The sequence below is a fragment of the Tympanuchus pallidicinctus genome, unplaced genomic scaffold (genome assembly GCF_026119805.1).
Source record: "Tympanuchus pallidicinctus isolate F22 unplaced genomic scaffold, pur_lepc_1.0 scaffold3, whole genome shotgun sequence".
In the NCBI taxonomy this organism is placed as follows: domain Eukaryota; kingdom Metazoa; phylum Chordata; class Aves; order Galliformes; family Phasianidae; genus Tympanuchus; species Tympanuchus pallidicinctus.
Genome location: NW_026294747.1, coordinates 92,608,528 through 92,630,727, shown reverse-complemented (window position 1 = coordinate 92,630,727; position 22,200 = coordinate 92,608,528). Strand labels below are relative to the sequence as shown.

General features: G+C 39.9%; 1 protein-coding gene across 2 annotated transcripts in view; it reads left to right on the top strand.

The window, feature by feature from the left end:
• RFTN1 (raftlin, lipid raft linker 1) overlaps positions 1 to 22,200 on the top strand; it is a 95,661-nt gene that overhangs the window by 16,336 nt on the left and 57,125 nt on the right. For both annotated transcript variants that reach the window (XM_052695612.1, XM_052695613.1), the window contains exon 3: positions 21,919 to 22,105. In XM_052695612.1, the coding sequence (XP_052551572.1) occupies positions 21,919 to 22,105 (187 nt within the window). The remainder of the gene's footprint in view (positions 1 to 21,918; positions 22,106 to 22,200) is intronic.

Sequence of the window (22,200 nt, the reverse complement as noted above, 5' to 3'; positions counted from 1 at the left end):
TATAGGATTACTGATGTACAGATACGGATAAGTTATGTGTATGTAAAGCATATGCACCTGTTTGTGTTGTGTACACATTTATCATGATGGGTGATACATATGGATATAATTGTGCAGCCTTACTAGGTTTTGCTTTATAACTGTACTTAATTCTGTTCTGCCCCACAACACAAAGTAGGAAGAGCTTTATCAAAAGGCATATAGAACACAATCACAGAGTCATTAATTTTGGAAAAGACCACTAAGATCATCTGGTCCAACTATCAACCTGTCACAACCATGCCCACTAAACTGTGTCCCTGTTTGATGACTATGACAGAACAGGGAATAGATAGTGTTCAATCCAGCCCTCTAGCCTTAAAACCAGTCTTCTCATGGAATCTAGAGCAGGAAGCTGGTCAATATTATGGAATCACAGAAACATTTGAGTTTTACAGGAACACTTAGAGGTCATCTAGTCCAACCTCCCTGCAGTGAACAGGGACATCAACAGCCAGATCGGGTGCTTAGAGCCCCATCCAGTCTGATGTTGAATGTTTCCAGGGGCAGGACATTGACCACCTCTCTGGGCAGCCTGTTCCAGTGCAACACCACCCTCGCTGTAGAAATTGTCTTCCTTATATCCAGTCTAAATTTCCCCTCCTTTAGTTTGAAAACATTTCCCCTTGTCGTATCACAGGAGACTCTGCTGAAGACTGCCCCCTTCTTGTAGCCCCTCTTTAGATACTGAAAGGCTGATCCCATGTTCCCCTGAGCCTTCTCTTCTCCAGGCTGAACAGCGCCAGCTCTCTCAGCCTGCCCTTGAGGGGGATGTGTTCCATCTTTTAGGTCATTTCTGTGGTCCTCCTGGGGACACTCTCCAACAGGTCCATGTCTCTCCTGTGCTGTGGGCTCCCTATCTGGACACAGTTCTCCAGGTGAGGCCTCACCAGTGGAGAGCAGAGGGGCAGGATCAGCTCCTTTGCCTTGCTGGGCACTCAACCTCACTATTGATGTAATTGATGAAGATGTTAAAGGGCACTGGTCCCAGTGCTGACTTCTGAGGTACACCACTTGTCACTCATATCCACGTGGATGTTGAGCGATTGACCACCACTCCCTGGGTGCAATCTTCTAACCAGTTCCTCATCCATTGAACAGTCTACTTGTCAAATCTGTACCTTTCCAATCTGGACAGAAGGAAGTTATGGGGGACCATGTCAAAGGTCTTACTAAAGTCCATATAAATGATGCCAGTGACTTTTTGCTTATGAATTAATTGTCTGAGCCCCTATTTTCAGTAGCTACATACCTGCAAGAAATCTGTACCTTTCACCTAGTTTTGAATAGAAAAAAGAGTTGTGGGTATGGCTTTGTCTTTCGAAGTCTCAGCTGAACTGGGGTACTGCTATTTTGTATTAAAATATGTGAGCTGGGAAGTTAGATACAATATAGTAATTGCATTAGAAATCTCAGATATGTTGAAGAATGTGCATATTATGTGTTTTGGACCAGTACTTTCAGATTGTGATTAGAAAAAAAAAGATTTACTTTAGATGCGTCCATAGAATCTCATCCCATCACCTTACCGCTCCACCAGGCTATGGAGTGGTCATTTTCTCCACTTTGATTCTGTACATCTGGCTTGGCAGTTGGTGTGGGCAAATGCAGAATGGGAGGGAGGGAAGGAATATTTGCAAGATGTTTTGTGTTCATGCGTGTTTCACTGTGGAGAAAATATGGGTACTGAAATAGCCATGTTTGTGTTAACTTTCCTAGTCTTTATCCATTCTTAGATGTGAAAATGGGTAGCTACAGTACTCCATTCTTACAGTGCAGTTGTTGATTGTATCTACTCTGCTAGCTGGATGTAATTACTGAATTCTTACAATAGATACATACCATACGTCATACGTAAATGAATGTTAATTGTAATTTACTCACATAATGGAAAAATAGTTGCGGATCTATTTAAAAAGAGCTCTGAACTTCCAAAAAGCTTTTCCATCCTAGCAGCAACTATGGAATTGCACATGATTGTGCTGAGTGGCCTTGTCTTTTCTTTTGCCTCTGGCTTTGCACATTTTTCCAGTCTTCATGTGTTTTTCATCTCCTGATGCTGCTCAAGAGCCAAGGAGCCAGATTTGGCAGTCTTCGAGGCTGGTAGACAGGCGTTTCTGTACAAGTGACGAAATTCTTTAAGTCAGGCCTAATCCTTTTTTTCCCAGAAACAAAACTTCCCCTGTGTTTAACTAGAACAGGAGATCACATAATGACTTGTAACTTTAAATAGTAAATGTCTCATGGCTTTACTATGGGAGAGAAGTGATTAGGCATGATCTCTGTAGTAACTTGTTTAGTCTCTCTATGACTTGGTTTCTGCAAATTCCTTGATGTCAGTAAGATATAACATGATATACAAAATCTGTGTAATATTTTAATTTTAATAGAGTTCTTTGTGATTTACTTTGTAAATAAGTGTTGCTGTTTTTCTAAAAACTCACGTGGATAAAAGATTTGGAATTGTTTACCCTGAGTGAAGGATACCTCTTTGAGAGAAAACAAGAATTGCTGGTGTCAGCTATTCTTTACCTTTCTTAATACTGAAAAGAAAATGCTGAGCAGATGTATTTTGATTGTGAGGGATTGTTTCTGTTTGTATTCATTTTTCTAATCTTCCTATCTGAAGAGTAAAGACTCTCTGTTGTCACAGAGACTGTGGACGTTCAGCTATTTCACATTGTCTGTTTCTTGGTGTGTCTGCATGGCTCAGCACTGGTCAGTATCTGACTGAGTGTATCTTAATATAGCTGTGGTGCAAAAGGAGTTTACTGCCAGACTGGGGCAGTTGCTTCTTAAAATGCTTAATGGCATTTTGAGGATTTTTCTTTGAACAAGAGATGGTTTGCTCCTGTAAATGGAACATCCCACTGCATGTGCCTTAAAGCAAGGAAAGGTATCTGACAAATGTCTGCAAGGTCCTTCTTCTGAGACAGGTGCCCTTTTGTCCCACCTCTTCTTCATGCAAATGACAACACCTTGTCATTGTCTCTGCCAGTGATGCTTGTAAAGAGATTTCACATGCAGAAGCCAGTTTAATTTTATTTCTTACTTCTGTGTTCATTTCTGTTCCTGCTTTTTCACGCGTGCTACCAGACGTTTTTCCCCACTGGCCAAAGATGGAGTTGATAATGGAACAGTGGGCATCCTCCTGCAGCTTTGTCAGCATGCACCAGATGAGCTGACGCTATCCTTTACGTTTGTTGTCTCAGAAGGAAGATATGGGTTGTTCTTTACTTTCTTGAGGCTTTCATTCTTGTGTGTGCTTTGCCCTTGATCCACTGGAGGGCATGGGTATGGGACACAAGGTTGCACTGATAAGGCTAGTTGTTGGTTCTCTGTGCTCAGTCTGGTTTATTGGCATGAACTTGCTGTTGTTCAAAGCTGCTGCCATGACTTTGCCACTCTGGATGGAACTTTTAGAGTCCAAACCTGCTGCCAAAGGTATCAAAGGTATGGCTGTCACTATGTAGTCTCGTGATTATAGTACCTATTGATCTATGGCTAACTGGTTTGAGGAGGGAGGCACATCTGTAGTGGGTAAAGTCGAGATCAAGCTTTCCGTGTCATTTTCCAGACTCTCTCTTTGCATGGATGCACAGCAGAGCTGAGTGTCTGGAGGAGACTGACTCACTGTTTAAAGATGCCTTTGACTGCTATCTCAGTGGCCCTCAGGAAACCTCACAGTTTAGTGATTGGGAATGAGGGAAAAGCATAGCTGAAAAGTATCTGCAGTACACTATGCAGGAGAAAGAATGAGTGAGGTAGCATATGCTTTTGCCTTGCTCTTCTGAAAAATGACGAGAACAGATGAAGGGAAGAGTGAAAAAATCTGTCCTATTTCCCTGACTTGGAGAGGAGACACAATTAAGGGTGTGGGAAGCAGTGCAAGCAGATCAAGTCCTGCAGAATAAGAGAGCAGTGCTCCCCTATTCTCAGTAGCATGTCTCCCTCCCTGGAAGAGTCTGTCCCTTCCTTGCTACCCTTTGCAGACTGTCAGTCCTCTTAGACTTCTGGCTGTTCAGAGCAGGGCCATGTCCTGTCATCTGACTGGCAGACTGCCTGCACTCAGCTCACGTTATCTCATGTACCTGCTCCAGAACATCTTTATAGCCAGAATCCTTCAATCGTAGAAACTGCCTCTGTCCTCTTTCTCAGGAAAATACAGCAACCAAAAACTGTATCAGCCTTGTGATCGTCTTCTACTTCTCCAGCCCAGGCTCCCTGCCATAGTTTTCCTTTTGCTGCACCATAGAACATGCAGGAGTTTGGGAAGTCTGTAGCCTTAGGCTCCTCCACTGAAAGAGGTGAGCGAGAGGTACACCTGCAGCTATGTAAGAATGTATCAGCCAAAGAGTTTGAGCAAAACCACCAGCTGACAGTAATGTTGGAGAAGGGCAGCAGGGCTCAAAAGTTATAATTAATACTATAATTAATAAGTGCTATAATTATAATTAATAATCAAAGGAGGGAAAGTGGGATCTGGGGCTTCTGGACAAAGACGAGAAGAAGAATGATGAGGTGTTGCCAAAGCCTACAACAAGAACTTTCTTAAGTGGGCTGGCATGTTCAGAAGATTAGCTGGAGTGAATAGCCATTGGCAGAGCCCAATTTAGGCATGATGGGATAACATCGTACATTGTGCTGCATGCTGAAATGGGGAGTAAAAGCAAGTCAGTACCCAACATCCTTCCATGAACATGGGCCTCACAGCAGCATCAATCTCTGTCAGGAAGTTTAAGAGGACTTTACATGACAGTTAGTCCTCTTGTGTCTAGAGGCATTCATCATGTGTGCAGCTCCAGATAATGTCACTGAGTTAGCTCATCCCTGAGAAGCTTTGGCTTCCCTTGGTACAGGCTGACAAGCTGTGTTGTTTCCTTAATGCCCTGTGTGGGACTGGCTGGATCTTCTGAGTGACAGTGTCATTCTGAAGAAAGGACAGCAGGAGGAAAGGTTGTGTTGTAAAATGGAGGGTAGTGAAAAAGGTGCCAAGGTGTTCAGGAAGGGGGGGGAGGAGGGGGCATCAAGGGGAAGTAGAGCAGATAAAATATAGAAAGAATATTAAAAGACAGGTGAAGTTGAACAGATGAACTGCAAAACCTTGAGGGTGATGGTAAAAATGGAGGGATAGATATCATTTGATTAAGTAACAAGAGAGGATGTGATGTTGCATGGGTTTTCACTTTTGAGAGTCTTCTGTTGCTGGAGGTATGCTTCATGTTGAGTTAATACAAGTGAAACCCAGAGTGCAGCTGTCATTTTGCTGTTGATCCTGCATGAATAAGACCCATAGAATTGTATGCATGCACAAGGTCTTGTACTGAAGAAGGCGACTTGTGTTTCTGGGTTCAGACCCCTTTTGGATCTTTCACAATAACTTGTTTTGTTTTTAAATCTGAAAATGTAATGAAAAACAACTTGTGAGTGTATTAGACTTGTTTTATTACTGAACAGTGAAAGGTTACTTTAAAACCTAAAAATGGCATCAATTTGTATTCTGTCTGTAGGATAACCTGAAAACATTTAATGGTTTAAATCTGTTGCCTCGGTTGTGCATGGAAGTGGCAGAATTTCTCATCTTCTTTGTCGAGTTCTGTAAATAGGTAGAATTGTTGCTTTAGCAACAAGCGTAATTGTGACTACAATTTAAATTAAGGTTATGAATATTGCACTCAGCAAAATAATGTAGCTTGCAGACTTGAATAATTGCGTTTCAAGTGTTAATTGTACTCGAAGCTAGTCTTAGGCATTTCCATGGATTTTGTGTGAATGCCTGACCCGCATTTTCTTTACCTTGACTTTGTATAGAGAAAAATCCATGGTAATTATTATCTGCATAAGACCATCATTTCTCTTTTGCTTTTCAGTGCCTACATGTATGTGTATTATGTAGCCTAATAAGTATTCTGTCTGTATAATATGCAAATGTACTGCCAAGTAAACATCTCATCTGGGCCTGCCATAACGCACCTTTTTCCATTAGTTAACATTAGTTCCATTAGTAAACATCAGTTTATTGCTGAGTGAGTTCCAGCTACATGCAACCTTTGTTTACCAGTTCATAGTCAGTCTGTAGCAATGTCAGATCTATCCAATGTAATATCTTGGTGAAGTCCTGTTTGAAAATTGCTGTCTTACACTCTTAATATTACAAAGCTGATAAAGATTGATTCAGCCTCCAGATTGCATTCATAGAATCACAGAATTGCAGGATTTGGAATGGACCTCAAGAGATTGTCGAGTCCAACTCCTCTGCATTTTCCTGTTTAAGTGATGAGGCAGTCTGGAAAATTTTCCATTGTTTGTGTGGAGGACACAAATGTACTGGCATTTACTGAGCACTGTGCTAGTCTTGTTTTTACTTCTCAAACAAGCTTCTCTGGTAATAGCTGAGGTATGGCAAAACCTTAGCATGTGTTACATTTTTTTGACGTGTAGAATGAGCATTAACACAAGTCTTAGTGATTTAGTTTCGTCTTACTGTTGTCATACAAAATGGGGATATCCTGCACTTGAGAAGAGTCCAGGTATCATAATTACTGCATAAAATTGCAACTTACTTCCTGTGACATAAGTGTATGCCCAGTAAACTCTTGGCTAATGTCTACAGTCATGCTTTTGCAAATGACTTGGTGGTATTTGTGACACTCTGTACTGTGATAAACTTAAGATCAGCAGCAATGTATTGGGGGTTTCCCAGATGCAAGATGGCATGCAGGAGTTTTCAGCTGAGTCCACTGCTTACTCAGTCAATATATCTAACTGACATGGCTCTTAGTGGTGAATGGTAACCCTGGAATTGTAGTAAGGTCTTGTACAAAAACTGCAAGTTTAAGGCTTCCCAGCCAATTGTTTTCTTTTTCTTTCCTTCTGTTTTTTTTTTTTAAATTTTTGATTTTTTTCCCAAAGCCTGCTTATTCATATAAATGGAGCTTTGTATAGTTAAATTGTAAAGGACTCTCAGCTTCCTTCCTTTCCTTCTCCCTGCCCCTTCCCCCCCAATAATCATGCTCTCAACTTGAGACTTGCACTGATTAGCTGCAGACTTGCTGAAAAACAGTCCTTTTCAAGAAGAGGAGAATCTCATTAAGCCTTTGCTGTGAGCTGTGGCTCTTGATCAATGCTCTAAAGACAGGCTTGACAGTCATCAGATGAGTTAAGAACTGCAAAAATATTACCTATCTCAGTAATATTACCTGTCTCAGTCATCAGTTGAAAGAGTTCATCTCTTTCTGAGAATACAGAAGCTTCCGCATGCTACATGGTACATAAAATATTAAAGACGTCAAGGATGTGAGAAGTCCTAAAGATGCCATATGTTTCCAAATGAATTGATAAAAGGCCTTAAATCTAAAAGAGAATGTGATATGAGGTTTACAAATGAATAGATGGAATTTTGATAAAGTTAGAGATAAGCCAAGACATGGTTACTGGGGAAATATAAATAAACATCAGTCTTGTGCTGTAGTTCCTTGGTTGCTAAGCCCTTTATTGGTGTTCTTTTATTTGAACATTTTTTTCCTAAACTTCTTAATTATAACTGATAGAAGAATTGACAAATAGTGCTAAATTGCATGGGTTAATTCACTGGCAATTATTGCACAGATTATTAGTAAGCCAAAGGGAAAAAAAAAAAAAAACATCTACTTTTATCTGAATTCACAGAACAAAAGAACGAAAAGAATGACAGAATAAATGTTCTTTTGTTATGTTATTGTCTCGTAGAGTTTGGAACTGTGTCAGAATTGTGGGGGATTTTTTTGTTTTGTTTTGTTTTTTCTGTTTATGTTGTTTATTTACCGAGGGACGCTCCGTTCCGATGGAGCATCTGCCTTTCTCTGCAGTCCTTCTTCTACCCAGTTCTTCCAGCTGGGTTGAATGCCTTGATGAAGCCTTTCAAATGATCAAATAGATAAAATTGTACGTATTCTGTGGGATTATTTTCATTGTTCTGCACCATGTGTTCACTCTTGAATAAAGAGAAAGAATGAAATACTTTATAATTGTGAGACTTTGTTGTCAAGCTGTACTTTTGCTCTCCTTGTGGGCTTTGTTGTTTGTTTGTTTTTTTTGTTAGGGTAAATTCTGGGGAAAGATTGGTCTGCTCCTCAGCAGATATTTCCACAGAACCCTTCCAGAACTACTGTTGGAAACTCAGACCACCTCTTTGCATTTTTTTTAAACCAGGCTTAGTCATTATTTAAGGATCCTAGCCGTGTGTGAGGAGACTATTTTTACCAGTGGCATTTTGTTATTAAGAAAGTAACAGGTCTGGCTCTTCTTGACCTGACAGGTTCTAGAAGTGACTGATTCTCTATTTTGCAGAATACACCTTGTAATGCATGGAAGCAACAGCACCTTGTGCATCAGCTGGCACACAATTAGAAGTTAGACCCCCTTGAGGCCGCTTACGACCTCTCCTTGGGTTAGGAACAGTGAGAAAACGGTGTTGGCCATGGCACGGAGACACTGCGCTCTGCCCTGTCACAGGAATGTTCCTGAGGTGCTGTCTGTGCTAGCAGTGGCAAGCAAGAACAATAGCGAGCAGTTCTGGTGTTCTGTGTTGGCAAATAAATATGGATTTTCATCCACTACTGTGCCACTCTTGGAATATATTTTATCTTCCTTACATCAGGAACTGAGGATTTGACCTGTTTATTTACTTCTGTATTTATTATTGTATGAGTGAGATTTGTGAAACTATTTCTTTTGGTGTCACTGACCACCTGAAAGGGAACCTGTCCAGGGTGCAAAGAAAGGTTTAGATCTCTAGGTTGTCTTCATAATGCCTTATAATTGCCATCTTTCTACTGCCAAAGAATCCTGTCTGTGTTGGATAGGGCATCTTTTACATCACCATTGCATGCACTTACTACTTTGAGGTTAGGCTGTAGTAACTTCATTAACTCATTCTTTGGTGGCTTTGAAGTTAAAGCAAGTGCTTTAAATGTGCTTTTACTGAAATAAAGATAAAAACGCTTTCTCATAAGCACTGGGGGAAATGCTTTGATATTTTTCAAAAGAATTGCAACAATTATCTTATTGCAAGATAAAAAATAAATTACTATAATCCTACTTTAGTTGTTCCATTCCAGCGATAGTTGATTTTGTGTCCATTTTCCCATGACCCATATTAAACAATAGATTCGCATGCTATCAGTATCACTGTGTGGGAATTCTTCACATAAAACAGAAACAGGCCACATTTTTCTGAAGCAAGGGAGTAGGAGTTCAGATTCTAGAGAGTGACAGGAAAATTTGCTCTAAGCAAAAAAAGCAAGGCGTTTTTGCCAAGAAAAACTTTTTCCTGTAGTAAATCCATCACCCATGCCCTAGCAGACTTGCTTAAAAAAACAAAATAGTACTTTTGGGAAGTGCTTTGTTAACTTTTAACAGCCTTTTCCACTACTCTTTGGCTTTCTCTCAAGCCTTCTTGCCAAGTTGAAGTGATGTGGTGTGTTTGGCAGTGACATGCTTCGTTTAGGTGCCAGTGGTGAGCTATTGCTTGCAAGTCGTTTGCATTACTGTGTGAAAGCCTTATCACTTCTAAATACACTGCTGGTTCTAGGCAGTGTCCCATAGTACTTTCTGCAAGATTTTGCTTTCAGGTCCTTACTTTTGAAGGGTTTTATTATTATTGTTATTTTTAATTCAAAGGGTTTGGAGGTGGTATTGTGGTTGGTTTTTCTGCTTTGTTTCTGAATGTTTTTCCTAGGTCAGTTTAAAACCAGCTTGCTAGGACTTTTAAAATAAGACAATTCTGTTACTTCCAGCTCCCAAATGGTACAGGACAGAAATCTTCATTAGACAAAAAAAAGGTGAGGAGCGCTCAGCCCCATCCATTCACCTCAGCAACAGCTCGCTTGCCATGGATCCAGTGCTTGTGGCTTCATATCCACAACAGTGCTGCCTTCTCTCCAGCTCAGAGAATCTGTGGGGTGAGCTGAATGCTTGGCAAAGAAGGTATATTTGAGGCTACAGCAATAGAGGAGTTGGAGAACAAAAGACTCACCAGTGGGAATCGCTTTTCATTCGTTGTGCTTCTCATTGGGAATGGTTTATGTAGGAATTCGTATAATAGCACTGATTCGGGGAGCAAAAACTTGTTTCAACGAAAAGTGTTATTTTCTGAACTGATTTTCATCTGATGTGTAACCAGCTGTGTGTACTGGTGGAGCTGGTCATTCCCATTACGCATGGCCTCTAAAACAGGTTGTCTTTGGTGCAGGGGTAACCCTCCCGATCCTATTTCTAAAGGACATGATCGTCTAGCACGTTAATGATCAAAATCATTAATCCACTTGTTTCTTTTAGCTTTATATCTTCTGGAATTAGTTTGTGTGGTTTTTCTGAGGATCACAGATGAGGTAACATGTGCCTCTTCCCCATGCCAAGTTAATCAGGAGCTCATGGGGAGGTTGCTTTGTGTGAATCACTGCCATCCTTCAATTCTGTACATTCCCGCTCAAATCTTTGCACATAAAGTGTGCTTTAGCAGAGAGCATTTCCTGTGACTTTTGTAAACAGTGAGGATTGGATCATAGGATCTTCCTCTTGAGACCTGTTCTCCTCCAGGTACCTGAACAGCTTAAGATCCTATGGGATTGGTCCTGTTGGTGCTGCTCAGAGACCGAGGTGTCCATGTGCAGCTACATGTTGGTCTTGGGAGCAGCTGCTGTGACGGTGATATGAGATCTACAGTGAAATTTAAATCTTGCTCAGCTGCAGAAGCAGCCTCTTACCATGAAGTTCTGTTGTTCCTAACAGAAGTATTAACATTTTCACCGATGGGAGAATATTCCCAACTTTAGTAGAGTTAAATGAAAAAAATAGGAGTGTGGGGATGGAATGCTGAGAGGAATGGTAAATATGTTCTGGAGGATGTTTTGCATTGGAGTTCCCAAACATGCATAACAATTGGAAAGGAAGACAGACCTAAATTAATTTTTATTCATTTTTAAAACCTGAGGGTTTTCCTGGGAAACCCTATGGGTTATGTGTCAGGATGGGGTTAGATAGGGCCATTTTTTTTTCTCTTTATAGTCTAACATGACTTGTGTTTTCTGAGTAGAGGTGCCCACAGAAGTGTTTATCTTAACATCATTAAGGGATGGTATTTAAAAAAGAAATCCAAACACTTGGCATCTTCTTTTTCTTTGCATTTAGTTTCTATGTCTCACCTATCTCCTGTTTGTATTGCGTTTCATCATGTTGCAGTTTCTTACCCAACATAACCAAATCTGGGGCAAAAATCTAATTGAGAATATACCTTCAAGTACCACGGCTTTCTTAGTTAAACAATGCGTGTCGCATGCTTTAGCTGCTGTGACATTGATTTAGTTTTGCCAGGAAAGCTGAAAACAATTTAACCGACTTCTGTGGAAAAAATACAAGATTACCAAAATGAAGAGATTTGATTTAAAAAAGCACCAAAGGAGCCCTGAAAAGTTAAACTTGATGTTCTGTTCCAAACGAAAAAGTACATAAATAGGAAATGTCATCTCTTTATCTAAAAAAAAATCAAATATTCTAAGCCAAGAAGAAGATGAAAAGATCAAAGTCACTACTATACTTATGCTAATTTAAAGTATTAAGTGCTTAGTATGTACTGTTGCTTTTGAAGCAAAAGAATGTTATTAGTTGATGCAAGCAAGAATTGAGAGCATCTGAAACAGGTTAATATATGGTCTTTAGTCACAGGATTGGAAAAAATCCATTTCAAGCTTTTAAAAAAAATCAAACAAACTTGGCACACAGCATCATCCTGAATATGGTTTTACAGGATAGACTGAAAATAGCTGTTACAACAGAAGGGGAAAATGCATGTGAAACACTGGAGATTTAATGTGAAAAGGAACCGAAATCACCAGGTTACTTTCGAATAAAGCCTTCAAGCGTTTTGAAGCTATCTATACTTTTTTGTGTATATGCAGTGAAGTGCTATGTATGAAATACATATAGCCATGAGCTGCCAGGAGGATTTTGGTTTCCCTGGAGACTATCAGTTCTCTGTTGCACAGGTTGGCTTGGTGAGTGAGAGCTATCTTGATAAATCCAAACCATTCTCCACAAGGTTACTGGTGTGTCATTGCATTCGGACCTCTGTGTTGAAGGTTGAATTTATAAGTGCAGATGTCTCAGTGTCCTCTGTAATGTCCGGTTATTCAACATGTACCTGAAATTTGCAGTAATTATCTTGTGAACTGGGGAAAAACCTCCTTTATGTAACGCTTCGATGGCAGTTTTCTCTTATTGTCTATGTTAAAATCTCTGATTTTAATTATAATTTTCAATGTGTTGTGCAAAATGTACATCAAATCATAGTGCACATATTCAGTGTCAATTACTGCTGTTGACTTCTTTCTCCACCCTCTTCTCCAAATGTTTTGAAATCCTCTTGTCATTTTTCAGCTTGAAAACTAGACTTCAATCAGATTTATAGTTACTAATTATCTAGTGAATATGGAAAAAATTCCTAATATAATGCATGCAGCCTACTTTGTTCATCTGTGCTTGATTAAGAAAATCCCCAATAATTTCAAGTCTGCTCTCAGTTGGTTTGGATGGAAATATGTAGATTGATGTAATAACCTTTCTGCTTTTTAACTCCTTGAAGAGCCAGCACGTGCAGGGTTTTATTGACAGCAGGATATTTCCAGCAAACTGGAAAGCTTTGAAACGCTAATTCTACTTTTTTTTTGTCTAGCAAGATGTAGGTAATTTAGAATTTACTAAGGCATGCCTTTTGTACTATTCTGAGGATATTATTTGTGCTTTTTGCAGCTCCTTTGCTATGGTTCGTGTTTGCTGATTTTAAAATTTGCAGAGTTGGGTGTTAATTCTGTTATATCCTGTTAAATCTGTAATGAAAATTCGCCAGAAATGTGGAAAGAACATCAAAGTGAAACATAAAATAGAGGAGAAGGAAGGGGAAAAGATGGGAGTTATGCCAGGAAAGGAGAAATAGATGGAAAGAGAAATATAGCAGGGAGGGAATTGGAAGTTTTGTAGGCTGCAACGAATCTGTGAAGCTCCCTGGTGTTCATTGCTGTTGCTGCTGAAAGAAAAATAGTAAGCAAGTCAGCTAGAGAAGGCTCAAACAAAAAAAGATGTATCTTTTAAGATCTCAAGTGTTATGCTGCCACTGGCTGTGGGATGTCAGAAGATCGCAATGAAGTTTTTTAACCACTACATGGTTGTTGGGTGGCTCTTCCTTCGCTACGTTTTAAAATGTTTGATTTCTGACTGCTTGCTGTGAGAGCGGATAACTTGCTGCACCACTGTGTGAGTGGTGGGAAGTCCTATTTTATGTTTTAAGCTGCTAAAAGGAACAGTGGGTGTTCGGTGTTGGACTTGGGCAGCTGAAGTATTGCCATCAGTAGATAAGCTTGGTGTCTGAAGACTTCAGTGCAGGAACCAGCACTTCTTGGAAATAGAGATGTGAATAAATGTTCTGGCACTTACTGCAGTTCAGAATTAACCCTTTGTATTTCAGTGTAATGTTTGCCTTTGAAAGCTTATATAGATGTGTGATTAAAATGTTATAACTTCGAATGCTTTCTCCATTTGGTTAGATGTAACTGGCATTTTCTTGGATTTGTGAAAGGTAAATTATCTGTCTTTGCTGTCTCTGTTTGCTCTGTATCACTTTAGAAAGCAGAACCAGTTCCTTCCTTTTTGCAGAACAGGATGGAGGGACAAATAGCTAACATTTACTTGAAAGAGTTCAAGAGAGGATAGAATTTGGTTATTTTTTCTGTACACAATCTAAATGAGTACTACCTCCCCTTCTTCATCTTCTTACATTTTGTATGTTGCACGGTTGTTAAACCTTGCACCTGGGTAGTGGTCTTCGTTTTGCCCATTTTGCATAAGTCTGCCCACAAGCTAATACATGTAAGTGGTGAGTCATTTAAGAAGTGCCTGCTGATTTATTTAGGTAACTAGATTCTGTTTCGTGGGTGGTTTTTCACACTGTGTGGTGGATGTGATAGCCTGGGCATGGTGGTTTGTTTTTTTTTAAACACCAAAAATAAAACTATTCCATGTATAACCCCATCATGTGCATCAGATGTAGCCAGTTCTTAAGATAGTTATGCTTTCAGGATACAGAAATGGAGCTTTGATTGGACGAAAGATAACCCAGAGATGCTATGAGATTAGACAACAGAACTGATGAGAGGAAGTCGTCTCATCTCACTCCATCTTTGAGCTGTTTCAGTACCTTCTTGCTTTGACTAATGCATGTACCTAAAAGAGAGGATGTCCATAAGGGCTGACAACAGCAGGACTAGGGGAAATGGATCCAAGTTGAAGGAGGGAAGATTTAGGTTGGATGTTAGGGGGAAGTTCTTTACAAGGAGAGTGGTTAGGCCCTGGAACGGGCTGCCCAGGGAGGTTGTGGATGCCCCATCCTTGGACGTGTTCAAGGCCAGGTTGGACGGGGTCCTGGGCAACCTGATCTGAATGTGTACGTTTGGTGGCCCTGCTGGGCAGGGGGGTTGGAACTACACGATCCTTGAGGTCCCTTCCAACCCGGGTGATTCTGTGATTCTGTGTATGTCTGTGTGTGTACTTACACGTATAGTCACATACATATGTATGTATCCATGCGCTTACATGCCCACATAAAGGTATTTGTATACATACCTTCACAGGGTGTATACGCAGTTTCAGTCTTTCTCCTTTTTCTTCTCTCTCCCTTCTTGAGATACAGTGCATGTGCCTTTGAATATTTTTAAGTTCCATTATTACTTTTTCGCTAAAAGTAAACAGCAGGAGCTTATTGAATGGTCCTCCTTCATTTAAATTCCTGATTTCTCTGGCATATTCACTGTTACTTTCTTTGGTGGGGACATTTATTGTATTTGCCTTGAAAATTGAAAGAATGTCATTTAGCATAACCAAAGAGCAATCTGAAATATTAACAGCCAGTGCCTTACATCTCTTGACAGCCTGAATGAGAATACATTGAGACTGTTTCATGCTTCTTCAAAGTTTAGGAGCCTCTGTACTCCTCACGGGAGCTCTATTAGAAAAGAAAAAAGATGATAATACAGCATGTAGTATTTTCACTACATAAGGCGGAGCTTTTAACTCATTAAATTCTAGCATGAGCATGTTTCAGTTAATCAAAGCCGTGTAACTCTGTAAGAAGCATCATATATTCCCTTCTATGTCAGTTGTGCTGCTTGAGGCTTTTAGTCTGATAAGCTTTAGCCTAGAAATAATTATTTGGAACTCTTTGCAAAACTCACTAGAAATCTACTTACCGCTCTGTGTTATTTGAGTTTTGTTATTAGTGGCTTTGCTTTTACTTTCATTGGGAGTACTTTGACTCTTTGGTACATCTTTGTTGTTCTTAAGAAACTGCTTTCAAGGATTCAAGGAGGAAAGAATTGTTAGGGGTCCATGAGAGTCACAGCTGCATTGTGTCCCATGCAATTTGTGCAGCGTCAAAGAAAGCTCCTTAGTGTTTTTAACACAGAATTAGATATCTTTGTATTTTTTTGTTTGAAGTTGACACTTCAAACAAATGGAAATGGAATGAAAATAGCCATGTTCTCCTAGGACCAGGCAGTAAGTATTTTGATAATATTCAAGTAACAGTTTGCTTTCTGCTTTCCAAAGTAACAAATTGGCCTTACCATGCTTTAATAGTGGAAATGGTGGTAGTTTGGTTTCCTTCTGCTCTTTCAAACTGTATGGGAGCTGCTGAGTCACGGCCTGAACCTCTGATTGATCACCTGAGGCGAGCCATGAGTCAGCCAGAGGAGCACAGGTGAAGGCAATTCACTGTGCTGCCGGAAGGGGTGGAGCCTGGCTCCATCCCTCCTAGACCTGTTTAAGAGCTGGCTACCAGGGGGGAAGGAGCTTGTCTGGAGATCGCCTTTACTGGTGTTTTGTGAGCAAGCCCAGGATAGGGGTAAGCTTTCTGTTTGCTCTCTTTTGTTATCATAGTCTGCTTTGCCTAACTCTCTTGTTAATTTTGTGTTTATAACATCCTAAAATTCTTTGATTATGCACAATCCAACTGCAAAATATGGCAGTGAAAAGTGCTTTAGAAATTTTCTTATTATAGTACGGAGAGGATCTTTTCGAGTCTGTTAGACAAAAGCCAGCCCCTCCCAAAAGGTTTTACAGTACCCCCTCCTTCGAGTGCGTACTGTCACCCACCCACCTCTCCCTGAGGAGCTCAGAGCAGCAGTTTTGTGCATCCTAAGTGTCATGAGCATGGGCTTTCTATCTCTGTGCTTGTACCTTCCAGCAAGAATGAAATGCAGGAAATTTTGTGGTCTTAAACCAGATTTATGCATTCACTCATACACACAGTCAGTGATATGCTTCCTTCCCATGTTATTGTCTCCATTCGTTGTTGCTATTTAGCTTCCTGCCAGCAGACATGCAATTACAGCCACCTCGGTGTGATTCATGAAGCACAACAGAGCAAGCTAATGCTGTTTTCTATGAGGCGGTCACTAAAGGCAGAAGGTAAATAGCCAGATCTATTATAAACCCTGCAGGAAATCAGTGGATGTTGTTGGGTAATGGCTCTATTACCATACAAGTGCAATTCTGCATGTGTCTTTTCATCTTTCGTGCTCATCTGGTTAGGACCATTGATGCTAGTGCCTGGCCCCTGTTGAGTTCTTGAAGGCAGTGCAAGAGAAAGATTTGGGTGCTTTAGAATATTAAGGTTAAGCACTAAGAAACTCAGACCTGTATTTGACCATTTCAGTGAAGAGAAATTAAGTAAATCTAATGTTGGCACTTTGTGACATAGTTTGGCACTTCGTGCCAAAGCACTGTTTGGCACTTAAGATAGCATAGCTATGGTTCAACTGTTTGCTAAACAGAATAAAGAAATCAAAAAGTAATAGAATTTCTTTTAGCTTTGGCATTAAGGTACATAGCAGGAAGCGAAATTTGCTGGTTATCAAATACAACAGCCTAAAATAATCTAATTCTGCTCAGGATATCTATTTCAAAAAGAGGAACTGTAGCTAGTACATAAATAATAAAGTTGATTTTTTTTTTTGTATTAAGCATGAGGTAATAGGTGAAACCATGCTTTGTTTTGTAACGTTTCATAAATATCTTTTTTATTTGAGGATGTTGGATTTATAGCATCTCCCAAATGGTTTTAATAGAGAAGTTGTTTAATAGAGAAAAAAACAGCTGCAACAAGCAGGCTAAATTTTCTCTTACTATTTGATGAGGATGCAACTACTTTCTGTAGGATGGACCATCACACAGTTGTCAGAGATCTTAGCAGTTATGCTTTAGTTTAATTAAAGGGAGCAGCAGTGTTTCTTAACTCTGTCTTTCAGAATGAGTGATCCTTTGGTCTAAAGACCTTCAGTAGTCCAGTTGGCTGCATACTCAGGAGCTTTGTATGTCGCCACAGCAAGTTTCTGCAAAAAACAAAGTGATTGCTCCTGGGATGAATACTACTCTTGTGGTAGCTTTGCCAAAGGTCCCAAAAAGAAAATAACACAAAATAACCCAAGTCTTTTGTCATAGTACCATGAATTGGGAGCATGTTTCAAGAGAAGGTGGCTGAGGACCTGTGTGGCATCTCCTGACAGCAGAGGCCTCTTTGTCTGCAGGATTAATTGGGTTCTGGTGTAGGTGTCTGATCTCTCTTGCAGCAGTCCATGATGATTTCTTGGAACTCAGGGAGGTGACACTGGTGCTTCCTGCTGCTCACCCATTCTCACTGATAATTTGGGAGAGTTTCTTGTAGTTGCCGCAGTAATGCAGTGCAAGTAGAGCTGGATGGAAAGAGGAGCTCATTAAAACAAGGAGGAGGAACCAGTTCTCCTCCATACGTGTCTCCCCAGCCATATTTCTCAGCCTACTTTTGTCCCTCATGACCTGTGTGTCAGATTGCATTATCTTTCTCTGCCTTTTGGAACTGCAGAGACAACACTCCACAAATACACATGATTGAACCTGTAGACTTTTATGTCAAATCTAACTTTTTATTGATTTTTCTGTTTTCTCTGGAAGATGAGGATAGTGTGTGGGGTGGGCAAATTTTCCCCATTATTGGCAAAGAATGTGCAGGTCCCAAGGCCTGGAAAAGTCATTTGGACCATATAGATGCAAACTGTGTAATGCAGACTTGCTTTTCTTATTGAAAAAAGCTGTAGTTTTCTGTCCATATCTGAGCATTGCCAGAAGTATTTTCAGTTACTGATCAGGAAACAAAGTTAATCTGTCTGATAATCAGTTCCAAAAGCAGCCAGTACTTCTATTTCCTCTTTGAACTTTAACAACAACAAAAACAAAACAAAACAAAAAAAAACCCAAAACACAGCAACACAGCATTTGTCGTTTAAATGTTTCTTACACACACTTTTAGATTCAGACAGAATAAATAGTAGAGTCTTTGAGGTCAGTTTGCAAAGTGCAACAATAAATAATCATCCATAGAGGTGACCAGAGGTCTGGAACACCTCCCCTGTAAGGACAGGCTGTGAGAGCTGTGGCACTTCAGCCTGGAGAAAAGAAGGCTCCAAGGAGACTTCACAGCAGCCTTCCGATACTTGGAGGGGGCCTAAAGGAAAGCTGGGGATGGACTGTTTGTATAGGCATGTAGTGACAGGAGGAGGGCAATGGTTTTAAACTGGAAGAGGGTAGATTTAGACTAGATATCAGGAAGAAATTCTTTACTGTGAGGGTGGTGAGACACTGGAACAGGTTGCCCAGAGAGGCTGTGGATGCTCCCACCCTGAAGGCCTTCAAGGCCAGGCTGGATGAGGCTTCGAGCAACCTGGTCTAGAGGGAGATGTGCCTGCCTACAGCAGGGAGGTTGGAACTAGATGATATTAAAGGTCCCTTCCAACCCAAACCTTTCTATGATTCCATGAAATAAGGAAACATGAAACAAAATGTAAAACTTAGAGTTCATTTTGTTTCAAGACCTACATGGATGCTGCTAAAAGAGTTCAGCTTTACTTTTTGGCAAAGTAGAGGCTTTTCACATCTATTATAAGTACTGGAATTATGGAAGTTTTTATTCGGTCATTTATTTGCGCTGCTACCTTACTCAATTCCCTGTTCTGCACAACTTTGATTTTCGTTTATCTTTTGACAGGGACACGATTAGAATTCTCTTTAACAACTAAACCAAAAAGTTGGACAGGTTTTATATGAAGTTTTAGGTGACTTCATGAAAATGTTAGTGTTCTATATATAAGCTAAAGTAAGGAAAGACTGTATCAATGACTGCCTTTATAAATGAGAAGTTTTCAAGTAGGTTGAACCTTAGAAGAATTAGCTGAAGAAATCACTGAAATCTTACCATTCAAGTTTGAACACGGTTGGGGGATAAATGTGGCTTTCCAGGAATGCATGATGTCCTTTTTCTAAAAACATAATTGTTAGCGCAGCTTAGATGTGCACTGTGTACTGTGAGGGTCACAGCTGAGAATGGCTGTTGAGAGCTGAAAGGAAAAAATAACTAAAATTCACTAAGGACAGGGACATTTGGCAACTGTTAGTTGTTGAGAAAGGCATCTCATTTTTTTTTCTCATGTGGTGTAAACTGGCATGCTTTGAATAATAAATTCGAAGCTCTTCCAATCTCCAAAACAGTGATGAGGCTTGTGCTGGATCACTGTCATGAGCTTCGGGTATTTGAAGACAGGTGTAGTTGAAGATAATCAGGAGAAGACCCATCAAAATTATTTAGAAAATATAAGGGAACAGAAAGCACTGAAAGATCTGGGTCTATGCTCTCTAAAGAAGACAAGATTAGAGTGTAATATGTACTGGAGATTGTAAAATATTGATAGAAAAAGTGATGTTCCACTGAGGAAATAGCAACTCCGAACTTCAGAGCAGGAAATTTAAACCGAGTGCTCAGAAAACCTATTGAATATTAAGGGGAGTGATGTACTGAAAGATTGCGTTTGGGGCTTGTGGAATGGAGCTCCATTTCTAAAGGATTTTAACAATAGAGGGAACAGTCTGTGAGAAATAGCTAAACCAGGACCAGTTCTGACTCTGGGTAATAAAATGGGCAAGCTGGATGATCCCTTACAGCTGCTTTCTGTTACTTTCTTTTTGTAATCATCAAGTGTCCCAAGGCTCCAATTACATGTGTATTCACGCTTTCCCTTCAGGTTAGCTTTCAGGGATCAGTAGTCACACTCCTATGCTAATGAGTGGACTTTCTGTGAGTTTTAACAAGGTGTACTTAGAAGAGTCGAGATGCTGGGTTTATGTGCAAGGTAAACATGAGTTGTCATAGATGATTGTTAAAAATCGGAGTACTGTTACCAGAATTAGCATTACTGATTAGTGTTTAAGCATTTACTTGTATCCAAGGAAAACTCTCATTTAGAGAACTGTACTGGCCTTCATGTTCTTTTGATTAATTAAATTGTTTGCAACATATTTGGGAGTTTTTGGAGTCTCTGTATCACGAGGGAAAAGGTATTTCTGGCATCGGGGTTTCTTTCCCTGTATTGATCTCCACTAGGGTCCGGTAAGTAGCAGTCAGTTGAATTATTTCTTATGGGATATCCCTTTTTATGTTTCTCTCGTGATTTTTATGCTGTTATAGAAGGTAGAACCATATTGTCTGTCAGCACACACATTGCCTCCATTTCTTGTTTTGCAAAAATTGAAGTTCTGTGTCTTACAGTCCTTGGTGAAAGCGTTCTGTTATCCTCCTTTGGAACGTGGTCTTAAATGAAGAAAAGGCGTACAAAGTACAGCCATTCTGTTATACTTTGAATTATTTCCCTGTATTATAAGTTTTGAATATTTATTAGTCTTTTATGACCTCTTTCATTATTCATAACGGGTAGCTACAGAATGTGATGAAAAAAGCGGAACAATGAAACCTTATTTTACATCACTGATGTCTTTCATACAAACCATTCTCTGGTAAATTTTTTTAAAGGAAAGCCCAAGCTTGCAAGGTGCTGGGAACCTCTGTTGTGCTTCTTGTGACATCCATCCCAGTGGGAGGGGAAGCTGTTCAGCACCTCACCATACACTGTGCTCCAGCATAGTTAGAAATGAAATAATAAGTAGCTCCCAACAGAGATGGAAACGAAAAGGCAAAGGCCAGGAAGGAAAGATAGCTTTTCAGAGAAGATTTCAGAGTATGTGAAGTTTGTCTAATTTAGAGAAAAAGACAGTGAAAGACTGATTTAAGTGATTTATGGGATTTTCTCTGGAAACCCACAAGACTCCAAGAAGATGCAGGGAATTGCTGTACTAGCTGCCTGTTTATACATTGAATCTCTGACAGCAGTCAGCATTATCTGTTGCTTCATAGGAAGGCATAACACTCCACATCAAACACATTGGGCATGGATTATTTTCATGCATAGGACTCATTATCATCTCTAATAAATACTGGTTTAAACCCTGAGATTCTGTGTTTACTGTCTGTTCTGAAAAGATTTCTTATCACTATGGGTATTAATTGCTCTTAGTATTGTTATCAGTATACCTACAAAATACTCTTTGGATGTATTGGTAGATACTCGGTCTCAGCAGTGTTTTGTCAGTGATCTACAAGTAAAACAATACAACTTTTGTGTAGATGTCTACTTTAGTTCGTTGCATTTCAATTTGATATGGACAGCCTTCATTAATTATCCCCTTTCCCTCCCAGACCACGTAGGGAATTTGGTTTTTTAACCACACCAGTCTCTTAAGCGATAGAAGTTCTTCACCAGAACAGTGTGCTTAAAATATGAAATACAAAATGGACTTCAGGAAAAGGTTCTGTGTTCATATTGTAGATTATTGTGAAGCTTGCTTAACTCTGAATTAACTCTGAAGAGCCTGGATTTTAAAAAACATGATAGTCTGGTGTAAGATTATTGACCAATTTCTTTTTGTTTCCAGCCGAGCTACCAGGATCATCTGCAATCAAGCTTTCCTCTTTGCGTGATCTTCCAGCTCAGCTGCAAGAATTATACCAGCAGGGCTTCGTCTTGGCTGCTGTCCACCCCTTCGTGCAGCCAACTGATGAAAAAGAGAAAACTCCCCAGGAACAAATCTTCAGGGCTGTGCTTATCAAGAAAACAGAAAGGTAAAGCACTTCCAGTGAACTGAGATAAAAATAGACAATGTGATTTCCTGCTGAGTTTTGACCTACATCAGGAAATTATAGCAGTTTACTGTGCA